Below are 13232 nucleotides of genomic sequence, written 5' to 3'. Positions count from 1 at the left end.
ACCTTGGGATTTTTGTACCAGATGCCCTGTTTACAGAATGTGTAGAAACGGCGTTGAAAGGCGTGCGAGATTTTTGCCCCGTTTTTGCTGGCTGATCTATCAGCCAATAAAAACCTCAATAGCACCCCTGTAGGATACATTTACCACTTTTAATATCATCTGCAAGCGTGTTGGACTGAGGCTGGTTCTAGAAGATTTGAGACAGGGACTCGTTTTAAATGACTAGCGTGTAGTTACTGTCCAGAACTGGAAACGAGTCAACACTCGACTCGACAGCGTCCATTCATTGTACGTGTACTGGCTGATTGTGAGTCCTGGTCTCCATGTTTTCAACACTGCATGGTCAGAGGTTAAAGAATAAAAACACATTTTATGACTGACTCTCTTATATCAACAACAGTTCTAGCTTTGTACAGGTTAAAGTCGTTCCCATGTTAGAAACGGAGTATCAGTGACTAATAATGACTGCTGTCCGTTGATGACCAACGAAGACTGCCTAATCTGTGTGGAAGAAGTCTGAATGAAGTACAACGTCTCCATGATGAACGGTCGTTCACTAAGGAGGGCCAGGAGTCAAGATTTATTTGTAGATGCTCGAGGTTCCATTTTATAGTGTCTCTATACCGTAGTCTTGATCTACCCTTGCCTCGGCTTCTGAGTAAGAGCTAAGAGTAGAGGAGCTGTCTGTCTGGGCAGACGCTCTTGGTCCATGCGGTGGACATGACCGAGCCACTGGAGGTTTCTGTGAATGAGTATTTTTTCCATCTTGGGAAAGCCGGCTTTGTCTAGAACCTCCTCATTTGTAATTTTGTCCCTCCAAGAGATCTTCATAATCAGTCGGAGGTGTCGCATCATGAAGGCAGATAATTTCTTGACTTGGTTACAATATAGTGTCCAACATTCTGAGCCATACAGCTATGTGCTGACTTGACATAGATACATGGTGATCGTTCCATAGCCTGTCTCAAAGTCTTCCGAACGCCGAGCTTGCTTTGGACATTCTTCGACTGAGCTCCTCATCTAATCTCCCATCGCTGCTCATTATGCTACCCAGATAAGTACAACCCCAATTCCAAAAAAGTTGGGACAAAGTACAAATTGTAAATAAAAACGGAATGCAACAATTTACAAATCTCAAAAACTGATATTGTATTCACAATAGAACATAGACAACATATCAAATGTCGAAAGTGAGACATTTTGAAATTTCATGCCAAATATTGGCTCATTTGAAATTTCATGACAGCAACACATCTCAAAAAAGTTGGGACAGGGGCAATAAGAGGCTGGAAAAGTTAAAGGTACAAAAAAGGAACAGCTGGAGGACCAAACTGCAACTCATTAGGTCAACTGGCAATAGGTCATTAACATGACTGGGTATAAAAAGAGCATCTTGGAGTGGCAGCGGCTCTCAGAAGTAAAGATGGGAAGAGGATCACCAATCCCCCTAATTCTGCGCCAACAAATAGTGGAGCAATATCAGAAAGGAGTTCGACAGTGTAAAATTGCAAAGAGTTTGAACATATCATCTACAGTGCATAATATCATCAAAAGATTCAGAGAATCTGGAAGAATCTCTGTGCGTAAGGGTCAAGGCCGGAAAACCATACTGGGTGCCCGTGATCTTCGGGCCCTTAGACGGCACTGCATCACATACAGGCATGCTTCTGTATTGGAAATCACAAAATGGGCTCAGGAATATTTCCAGAGAACATTATCTGTGAACACAATTCACCGTGCCATCCGCCGTTGCCAGCTAAAACTCTATAGTTCAAAGAAGAAGCCGTATCTAAACATGATCAAGCGCAGACGTCTTCTCTGGGCCAAGGCTCATTTAAAATGGACTGTGGCAAAGTGGAAAACTGTTCTGTGGTCAGAGGAATCAAAATTTGAAGTTCTTTATGGAAATCGGGGACGCCGTGTCATTCGGACTAAAGAGGAGAAGGACGACCCAAGTTGTTATCAGCGCTCAGTTCAGAAGCCTGCATCTCTGACAATGCCAAACCACATACTGCATCAATTACAGCATCATGGCTGCGTAGAAGACGGGTCCGGGTACTGAACTGGCCAGCCTGCAGTTCGCCTCTCATCCTAAAGGCTTCCTCAGTTCTGTCTGACTAATAGGGAGTATCCAGTATTTATCCTCTCATGGATCATCATAGAATCCGAATCAGAATGCTGATGGCTGCATTGTAGGTGGCTGATTGTAGGTTGCTTGAAGATTCTTGAAACGTTTTCAAGAATCTTCAAGCAAGTCCAGTTGCTCTCTTCAACCAACCACAGATTACTATGTACCTGGATGACTGAGATTCGTCACAGATATGTTTCTACGCACTTTGGGGTGAGATCCCTTCGACTGGTGCGGGAGTATGAGAGGACTTCCAGAAAACTGGCAGACATCTTAGCCAGAGAGGATCGTTCATTTTTGTCAACCTGGAACGACCATCATTGAACAGAGGTGGGTGTTTATGACATCTTTTATCAGCCGCCTACAATGCAGCCATCAGCATTCTGATTCGGATTCTATGATGATCCATGAGAGGATAAATACTGGATACTCCCTATTAGACAGACAGAACTGAGGATGCCTTTAGGATGAGAGGCGAAACGTTTTCAAGAATCTTCAAGCAAGTCCAGTTGCTCTCTTCAACCAACCACAGATTATTTTCATTATCACGGTCACGTTTGTTTCTAGCCATGTTTATAACGCTGTTTAAATATTTGGCTTTATGATTCTGTTTTGCTTTTGGAAATCTCACGCCTGCTAATAAACACTCTTCCTGCACTTGGATCCGTCTACCGCTGTCTATCTTGTAGTGTCCTGATCCCCAGATCTTTAACCCAGCCACGTATAAAAAGTTACACGCCTCCATGCTCTTCCAGGTTTTTATCTGTGTGTCCGTGTAGAACGATGTCTGCAGCACCAGGTAGTTTGAGATGTCGGGGAACTCAACGGATGGATAATTTTCCAACTCGTAGGAAAAATCCTTTGTTGTTAACGTGTAAGGATCTCATCCCATTGAGTGGCTTCTATAGCCACTTCTTTTGCGTGTACTTCTTGGTTTTAATAACTTGCTTGTTTTGCTGTACACGAGCATGGCAATAAGTTCTTGTGTTAATGGACCAGACTCCACTTTTGGATCATTAATCCCTTTTGACTGAGAATGCCCTGCATGTATGGTTTTATGTTGGCTTCTGGTACATCCATACAGTTTTAAAGGCAATACCTACAATTAAAAACAGTTGGTTTTTATTGTATTTATTTAATTCCTGGGCTCCCATCTGTAACAGGGAGTGATGTTGCGTTCCATTAATACACTTTACAGTAGATTAGATTCTAATAGAATAGATGAGCCAAAATAACTGGGGATGTTTTTTAATGGGCCCCGACTCGTTACAAGTATGAATAGATGGGCCTTAAAGCAGAAAAGGTTGAGAACCCTTAGTGTAAGAGATTCCCACTACATCAAGAGAGACTGGCCATTCTGATGGTCATTGGAGCCTGGAAAGAAAAATCAAGTTTATTTGTATAGCGCTTTTAACAATAAACATTGTCGCAAAGCAGCTTTACAGAATTTGAACGACTTAAAACATGCACTAATTTTATCCCTAATCTATCCCCAATGAGCAAGCCTGTTCAGCATCCATCACTTGTTGAATCAAAAAGATTTTGTTGCCACCCTTTACACATGAAGTTGGGTTTAATGAACAAACTTTGTCAAAGCTATGGACAAATCAAAAGCAGCCTTCAAGTACCTGAATAGAAAATTTCCAAGGCTAAGTAAAGCTAAGATAAAGGAAGGTGTCTTTGTTGGTCATCAGATTCATGAACTACTTCGAGATGATGACTTTGACCATGCACCGCGTGGCAATGAAAAGGCAGCAGGAAGGCTTTCCAGTTTGTGGCAACACATTTTCTTGAAGGCAACAAGGAATTGGTGGAAAAACTTCTTTACAATTTATAATTAAAATGCTACTTTCTACACAATGTTCATGCGTATCAAATGTAAAATCTTCAAGATCTAGAAAACCATAGCCAGTCAGATGTTTTAATTGTCATATTTGAATTCAGCACACCAAATTCCATAATGAACAGCAGAGTTCATCTCTGAAGCAGATGACATCTGAAAAATCATGGACCAGTGTCTTCAGTAAGCGCTTTATCCTGGTTAGATCTGGAACGTCTCCATGTAACTCTGGGTACAAGGCAGGAGAACAGCCTGAATGGGATGGCGGGGCATCTCAAGGCACCGTTTACGTATTCATACACTCATTGGGGCGCTTTAGGGGCAGTTTATCAAAGTGAGTTCACAGATGGGCATGGTTTAGAGATACGTAAGGAAACCAGCGAACCTGAAGGGAACCTGAAGGAAACCTATGGAGAGAACTTGCACAGAAACATTATAGAGAATGTAAGCTCAGGAATGAACTGGGAAATCTGGGGCTGTGAGGCACCAACGCCTACCCCCTGCATCACCATGCTGCTTTGAATCTTGTTGATTTTTTAAAGACTTTAACACAAAAACCAAAACAACAATGGGAAAATATGAAAGGGAAATATTTCTTGTGGATTTTTTTTTATGATAAAGTGCAACAAAACTATTTCCTTCCTAATTTTGTCCAAGAATTGTGATCGGATGTTATGAAATTAATGAAACTGTTAACTGAATTATTCAAATATTATCCTGGGGGAAGCCATGGCCAAATGGTTAGAGAAACAGCTTTGGGACCAAATGGTTGCTGGTTTGATTCCCTGAACCAGCAGGACTGACTCAAGTGCCCTTGAGCAAGGCACCTAACCCCCAGCTGCTCTGGCAAGTGTGGTGGCGTACCTTATGTCTGATTAGCCAAAGAAAAACTGATGATGCGATTATCAGTTCGGGCAAGAACTCGGCCATAATTACGGTGGTGCTTGAAAGTTTGTGAACCCTTTAGAATTATATATATTTCTGCATAAATATGACCTAAAACATCAGATTTTCACACAAGTCCTAAAAGTAGATAAAGGGAACCCAGTTAAACAAATGAGACAAAAATATTATACTTGGTCATTTATTTATTGAGGAAAATGATCCAACATTACATATGTGCGTGGCAAAAGTATGTGAACCTTTGCTTTCAGTATCTGGTGTGACCCCCTTGTGCAGCAATAACTGCAACTAAACGTTTCCGGTAACTGTTGATCAGTCCTGCACACCGGCTTGGACGAATTTTAGCCCATTCCTCCATACAGAACAGCTTCAACTCTGGGATGTTGGTGGGTTTCCTCACATGAACTGCTCGCTTCAGGTCCTTCCACAACATTTCGATTGGATTAAGGTCAGGACTTTGACTTGGCCCACCTTCTCTTGAGCTTCAGTTCATGGACAGATGTCCTGACATTTTCCTTTAGAATTCACTGGAATAATTCAGAATTCATTGTTCCATCAATGATGGCAAGCCGTCCTGGCCCAGATGCAGCAAAACAGGCCCAAACCATGATACTACCACCACCATGTTTCACAGATTGGGATAAGGTTCTTATGCTGGAATGCAGCATTTTCCTTTCTCCAAACATAACGCTTCTCATTTAAGCCAAAAAGTTCTATTTTGGTCTCATCCATCCACAAAACATTTTTCCAATAGCCTTCTGGCTTGTCCACGTGATCTTTAGCAAACTGCAGACGAACAGCAATGTTTTTTTTTTTTTTTTTGGAGAGCAGTGGCTTTCTCCTTGCAACCCTGCCATGCATACCATTGTTGTTCAGCGTTCTCCTGATGGTGGACTCATGAACATTAACATTAGTCAATGTGAGAGAGGCCTTCAGTTGCTTAGAAGTTACCCTGGGGTCCTTTGTGACCTCGCCGACTATCACATGCCTTGCTCTTGGAGTGATCTTTGTTGGTCGACCACTCCTGGGGAGAATAACAATAGTCTTGAATTTCCTCCATTTGTACACAATCTGTCTGACTGTGAATTGGTGGAGTCCAAACTCTTTAGAGATGGTTTTGTAACCTTTTCCAGCCTGATGAGCATCAACAACGCTTTTTCTGAGGTCCTCAGAAATCTCCTTTGTTCGTGCCATGATACACTTCCACAAACATGTGTTGTGAAGATCAGACTTTGATAGATCCCTGTTCTTTAAATAAAACAGGGTGCCCACTCACACCTGACTGTCATCCCATTGATTGAAAACACCTGACTCTATTTTCACCTTCAAATTAACTGCTAATCCTAGAGGTTCACATACGTTTGCCGCTCACAGATATGTAATATTGGATCATTTTCCTCAATAAATAAATGACCAAGTATAATATTTTTGTCTCATTTGTTTAACTGGGTTCTCTTTATCTACTTTTAGGACTTGTGTGAAAATCTGATGTTTTAGGTCATATTTATGCAGAAATATTGAAAATTCTAAAGGGTTCACAAACTTTCAAGCACCACTGTAACTAACTAAAATATTATCCTTTTATTGTTCTTCATTTTTCCTTCAAAAAATATTTCTTCCGAAGCTGTTAATGATGTTTCCTTTGATTTTTGAGTTCAACCATTTGTCAGACCTTCAAATGGTCCACAATTTTTCCCCCGAACACACCTCAAACAGGTATCTATTCTTTTGCTGGCTTGATTCAGGTGACAAATCTTGACCTCCTACTGCTCACTATGGTTTGGTTTGGCCTTTCCTTTCCTTTCAGTTTATTAAATATATATATATTTTTCGCTTTCTTTCTCTCTCTTAGGAGACAGTTCCCTGCTTCTCCATCTCTCCCCAAAATCCCATCCTGGCAGATCCCTCTGAAGCCCGGCACCCTGTCCAACTCTCCCTCAGTCAACCACACCAACAGCAGCAGCGACATCTCACCCGTCAGTAACGAGTCAGCCAGTTCCTCTCCCGTCAAAGACGGCCACAGCTCACAGGGCAGCGTGTCAGGCTCCCATGGCTTGAACGGAGAGCCCGGTCTGGGCTCCATGCTCGCCCTTGACCTGAAGGACCAGGTCCGCATGGAGGTACAAGGAGAGGAGGAGAGGAAAGAAGATGTAGAAGAAGAGGAGGAAGAGGAGGAGGACGACGTGACTCATGTGGACGAAGAGGAGCACCTGAGCGTTCAAACGGAAGACAGGAGAGGCGGAGACGGACAGTTCAACGAGCAGGTGGAGAAGCTGCGGCGTCCTGAGGGGGCCAGCAATGAGAGTGAGGTGGATTAGGAAAGAGCTGATCGTTTTTGCTTTAAATTCTCTCTTCCTGTTTACTTTTAATTCGATCCCGTCATCACACACCCCCTTCTGTTCTGACTCACAGCCATGTAGTTTACTGGGAAGAAAGAAATCTAGTGTAATCTCATCGTTTGTGCCCTGAGTGCCCTCATGTCGTGACTTTTCTTTTCATGTAAGAGCTCAGACATTCTCACGTGCCTGGGCAAGCACAGTAACACAGTAAGTAATGTACAGTGTGGAATTAGATGATGACAGAATTACAATCTTTTGTGTATTATTAAGCAAACATTGTGTGCTCTGTCATTTCTCTCATCATTTCAGACGAGTCCTTTCCCCTGACTGTAGTTTCTGATAATGTACAGGATAACATCTGCACTGCATCCATTACTGTAGATCCATGCTAGCTACCCAACACAGCTGTATTGAATTCCAAACAGCAGCCTACAGCAACAAATCATGGACACCAAAGAACCTTTGCTGGTCACGTGACCTCATTTTGAGTTTCCGGTCTGCTCTGTATTGCAGCCGCCATGAGCCTCCATCTTCTTGTCTGGACTTTAAACATCTGTTTGTTGTTCACCGTGCTCTCTCAGCATAACGTAACGGCGAGCCACAGCAGCTAGCATGTCTGGGGAAGTCTTTGTAATTTCTGATTAGAGCAATGATAGGTTTACTTCCTGGTGGTGTTGAGAATTGGAGAGGCAGATAAACACTGTTTTTAATGCTCTCTGTGCGAGTGAGGACTGCACAGAGAGACAGAATAACGGTGAAAAGAAAAGAAGAGTGCGTCTTGAATTGCGTCTCTCCAGTTTCCAACTGGGCAGCTGATTTGGTTTATGAAGTATGCTAATAATCAAATGATCGACAAATAACAGATGTATTAGTTCATGCAGCTTGAAATGTCAAGGAGGCTAAAATCGCAAATCTAATACCGAAAGCCTGTTCTATTGTATTATATTACATGACAAAGCCTCCAGTCCAAATTATACCGGCCTCCCACAGTGAATAATCTTAACATGAAATGGTGCCGGGGCTTTGTAATTAAACCATGTAAAACAATGGATGCTTCAGCAGAGGTGCCGACACTCGGGTTTCTCTCTTTGTGGGGCTTTTTTCTGTCCAAGTTCTGAGGAAAAAGAAAAAGGGAAAAAAAAAACCACAGCTGATGCAAATGGAGAGTAACGTATGAATACTTAACTAATAGAATTACTCATTCGCCAGCTGATGAGGCGGGGGGAAAAAAAGCGAGAAAGATCCTGAAGAGAGAATTAGAGATGTCTGCTCCGCTCTGACATTTTCACTTTTAACAAATGGCCTTCAGAGTAATGTGATTACGGCCCAAGCAGGTGAAGCATTGTTGGCTGTGGCAGCGGGTGCCGAGTCGCCCCACCATGGAGGATCTCCGCCTGCTGATGACATGCATCTCGTTATGGTCCAGATTAAAGATGGCTTACACCAATGGACTATGAATAGGTATTCATGTGATAAATGATAGTGAATCAGAACCTTTATTCATCTGATATACTGTAATACCGGGTTATCATTTTTAGAGGGTTACTAATAATTAGAAACGGGGCTGTGAGTGAATCAGTTTGAATGGTTGAGCATTAATAGTGACTAATACTGTAATGAAGGGAGGCCTGGAAAGCGCTGGCACGCGCCGTACCATCAGCGTGTACGCACTTATTTATGAGTATTCGTTCCTGAGTACTTGGAAGAACTGAGATGGCCTTATTGCTCTAGTGCTCGGTGGTGAGTATTGTGAGTATGATGCAATGAAATTCTGATTAGAGTAATTTTAAAAGAGAGATTGTAAATATTTGTAATAAAATTATTTTAAAACCTTCTCGGTTTTCCTTGTTTTATTGTTGTTGTTAAAGATTTTTAATCCACTTTTTGGGCAGCCACTTACACACTGCTCTAGCATTTTAGCACATACGGTGTCTTGCAAAAGTATTCATCCCCCTTGGTGTTTGTCGCATTACAAGATGGAATTAAAATGGATTTTGGGAGGGTTAGCACCATTTGATTTACACAGCATGCCTACAGCTTTAAAGGTGCAAATTTTTTATTGTGACAAACAATAAGATGGAAAAAAAATTATTTGGAGTGTGCATAGGTATTCACCCCTCAAAGTCAATACTTTGTAGAGCCACCTTTTGCTGCAATTACAACCGCAAGTCTCTTGGGGTATGTCTCTATTAGCTGAGCACATCTAGCCACTGGGATTTTTGCCCATTCCTCAAGGCAAAACTGCTCCAACTCCTTCAAGTTAGATGGCTTACATTGGTGTACAGCAATCTTCAAGTTATGCCACAGATTCTCAATTGGATTAAGGTCTGGGCTTTGATTAGGCCATTCCAAGACATTTAAATGTTTCCCTTTAAACCACTCCAGTGTAGTTTTAGCAGTACGTTTAGGGTCATTGTCCTGCTGGAACGTGAACCTTCGTCCCAGTCTCAAACCTCTGGCTGACTCAAACAGGTTTTCCTCCAGAATTGCCCTGTATTTAGTGCCATCCATCTTTCCTTCAGTCCTGACCAGCTTTTCTGTCCCTGCATCTGAAAAATATCCCCACAGCATGATGATGCCACCACCATACTTCACTGTAGGAATGGTGTTCTCAGGGTGTTGGGTTTGCGCCACACATGGCATTTCCCATGATGGCCAGAAAGATCAATTTTAGTCTCATTTGACCAGAGAATCATCTTCCATGTGTTTGGGGAGTCTGCTACATGCTGTTGGGCAAACTCCAAAGTTTTTTTTTCTTCTTTTTCTGGCCACTCTTCCATAAAGCCCCACTCTGTGGAGTGTATGGCTTAAAGTGGTCCTATGGACAGATACTCCCATCTCCACTGTGGATCTTTGCAGCTCCTTCAGTGTTATCTTTGGTGTCTTTGTTGCATCTCTGATTAATGCCCTCCTTGCCCGGTCTGTGCCATATAGTGGTAGCATATTCTTTCCATTTTGCTATAATGGATTTAATGGCGCTCTGTGAGATATTTAAAGTTTGGGATATTTTTTATAACCCAACCCTGATCCATAGTTCTCCACAACTTTGTCTCTGACCTGTTTGGAGGCTCCTTGGTTTTCATGTTCCTTGCTTAGTAGTGTTGCAGAGTCAGGATCCTTCCAGAACAGGTTGATTTATACAGACATCATGTGACACTTTGCACACAGGTGGATCTTAATCAATTAATTATGTGACTTATGAAGTGAATTGGTTGGATCAGCTCTTATTTAGGGGTTTCATACGAAAGGGGGTGAATACCTATGCACACTCCAGATTTCTGTTGTTTCATCTTATTGTTTGCATCACAGTAAAAAAAAAATAATAATAATTGCATTTTAAAGTGGTAGGCATGTTGTGTAAATCAAGTGGTGCTAACACCCCCCCCCCCCCCCCCCAAAAAAAAAAAAAATCCATTTTAATTCCAGCTTGTAATGCAACAAAACAGGACAAACACCAAGGGGGATGAATACTTTTGCAGGACACTGTACATTTAAGAGAAGTATTGCTTTGGACTGTGCATTAGTATTCATTAATCTTTAATGTTTGACTATGTGCTCTAGATGGCTAGTAAAAAATAAAGTTAAAATAACGTCACTTTGTAAGGCTGTGCTGAGAACGCGATGTTCACTGATAATCCCAGAACTGAATTACGTATAAAGACCCATTTGCGCCACAGTTTTAATAGCGACTTGGACGGGTCGCTCTAAATTTTACATGTCATCAGCAGTCTTCTGATTATCTTCTTCAATCGATAATGTGTGAGCTTAAAACAGCAAAAAAAGAGAGGAAAACACAGTTCCACTGTCGTAAGCAATACGAATATTCCAGTGCATTATCAAGTTTATGAATTTAATTTGTCTGTCAAGGTCTAAATGATCAATAGCATTGCACATATTGATGTGGTGTATAAACTTCTTGAAGGTTCGATACCGCATCCCTTTGTAATCCATTAACCTCTCCCTGGAGTTCAGGCCAGGCTCAGATTTATAGGGTCTGCTGTAATAAATGCACTTGTACATCATTTAGTGTCTTATGGGAGCAGCAATGTATTTTTACCCAGAAAGCTTCCTCCTTTTACCCCCATCTACATTTGAAAGACTGGGACGACTTATGGTCACCCATCTCAGCTAAACTATATCTCGATGAACGCTTAAGCAGATCGAGGTGTTAAAACGTTAAAGCCAGACTGAAGCTGCTTATTTAGACATCCGAGGTGTCTGGCTGGCTGACTCTGGCCGGAGGTGGGAGCTTTAACCTCATCAGTGGCGCTGTGCTAAACGGGGAGCCCTCCATAGGGCAGCATATTGATGTGGCCTGAACTCCATTGTTCTCCTGAACTGAGCACTCAGCAGGTTAGAAGGCTGAGTGTCTCCTCAGATCAATGCGATGGTTGTTAGCCCTTCTTGCCCCAGGAGGGCCAGCACTGAAGGGTTGGGTTCACAGCGCTGGCTCTTTGTGCAGGGATTAAAATGGAGACACTTCCTGTGAAACCTTTAACTGGGAAGTGGATTTCACCTCTGACCTACATATCACAGGATTATGCTCCAAACGGGGCTAATCTACAGTACATGGCTGTCAAGAATGGCAAGATGGCCAAGAGCAAAATGGATAAGAGATATCAAACCCTGTGAACACTACTGTACCATGCTGATCAAGGCCGGTCAGTAAACAGCTTCTAATAGCTGGTTCCCGTCACAGAAACGAGCTATTTATTCTTTCTGTTATGCATTATGGATCTTTTGCAGCACTGGAATAAGAAAATTATTGAAAAAAAATATTGATACCAGTGATTCCACACCTCGTACTGATGCACTTTTCCATTCTTCTGAAAACAGCATGCGTAACAGAGCAAGCCCTTCCATTTTCGCCTTAGCTTTGCATAAGAAAGGTCAAGGCTAGTACTACAGAGATGGAGTACACTTCCTCCTTCCCCCTCAGATAGCTTGAGCACTGGTGGTGTGGGAGGAGGCCTGTTTGATGTTGTGCACATATGGGTCCAGATCTCTGGAACATCACTGGGTGTCCTACACTCAAAGGGAATGCACTGATGGACAGATGGTATCTAACACTGCAGGATGCATTCACCCTCTACTGTGTGTTTCAAGTCTTGTTTGATAGGGTACTAGCAATCTAGACTTGATGGTACTTCCAGTTTGGAGCTAAAAAACAAAAAGATGTGTGCACTCGGGCGGCATGGTGGTGTAGTGGTTAGCGCTGGCGCCTCACAGTAAGAAAGTCCGGGTTTGAGCCCCGTGGCCGGCGAGGGCCTTTCTGTGTGGAGTTTGCATGTTCTCCCCGTGTCAACATGGGTTTCCTCCGGGTGCTCCGGTTTCCCCCACAGTCCAAAGACATGCAGGTTAGGCTAACCGGTGACTCTAAATTGACCGTAGGTGTGAATGGTTGTCTGTGTCTATGTGTCAGCCCTGTGATGACCTGGCGACTTGTCCAGGGTGTACCCCGCCTTTCGCCCGTAGTCAGCTGGGATAGGCTCCAGCTTGCCTGCGACCCTGTAGAACAGGATAAAGCGGCTAGAGATAATGAGATGAGATGTGTGCACTCACCAACCACTTCATTATTTGGAACATCTACACTTTCATGCAGTTATCTAATCAGAAACTCGTTTGGCAGCAGTGCGATGCAAAAAAAAAAAATCAAGAACGTCAGTTAATGTTTACATCAAGCATCAATGTAAACTCTAGAGACTATTGTGTGTGAAGTTCCCAGGATTTCAGCAGTTTATGAAATATTCAAAGCAGCTCCTATGCGACTAACATGCCCCAATCAAAGTCATAGAGATCACATGGGGGCAACCATGGCTTGAAGGTTACTGAAGCAGCCTTTGGCCCAAAAGGTCGCCAGTTTGATTCCTGGGATCAGCAGGAAACATGAGAGGGGAGTTGAGTGAATGAACATCACTTTCCCCTCCCTCTGTATCGTGGCTGAAGCGTCCTTGAGCAAGACACCTAACCCCCAACTGCTCCCTGGGTGCTGTAGCATACTGTAGCTGCCCACTGCTCTGGG

General features: G+C 42.8%; 1 protein-coding gene across 1 annotated transcript in view; it reads left to right on the top strand.

The window, feature by feature from the left end:
• Window positions 1-9044, top strand: part of pex14 (peroxisomal biogenesis factor 14) — a 315467-nt gene extending 306423 nt beyond the window's left edge. Inside the window, exon 9 of the mRNA XM_060938413.1 lies at window positions 6724-9044. Coding sequence (XP_060794396.1) covers window positions 6724-7189 — 466 coding nt within the window. The 3' untranslated portion in view covers window positions 7190-9044. The remainder of the gene's footprint in view (window positions 1-6723) is intronic.
• Window positions 9045-13232: the final 4188 nt, after the last annotated feature.

This window comes from Neoarius graeffei, chromosome 13 (genome assembly GCF_027579695.1).
Source record: "Neoarius graeffei isolate fNeoGra1 chromosome 13, fNeoGra1.pri, whole genome shotgun sequence".
NCBI lineage: Eukaryota > Metazoa > Chordata > Actinopteri > Siluriformes > Ariidae > Neoarius > Neoarius graeffei.
Note: the sequence above shows the minus strand (reverse complement) of the source record. Positions and strands in the feature narration are given on the sequence as shown.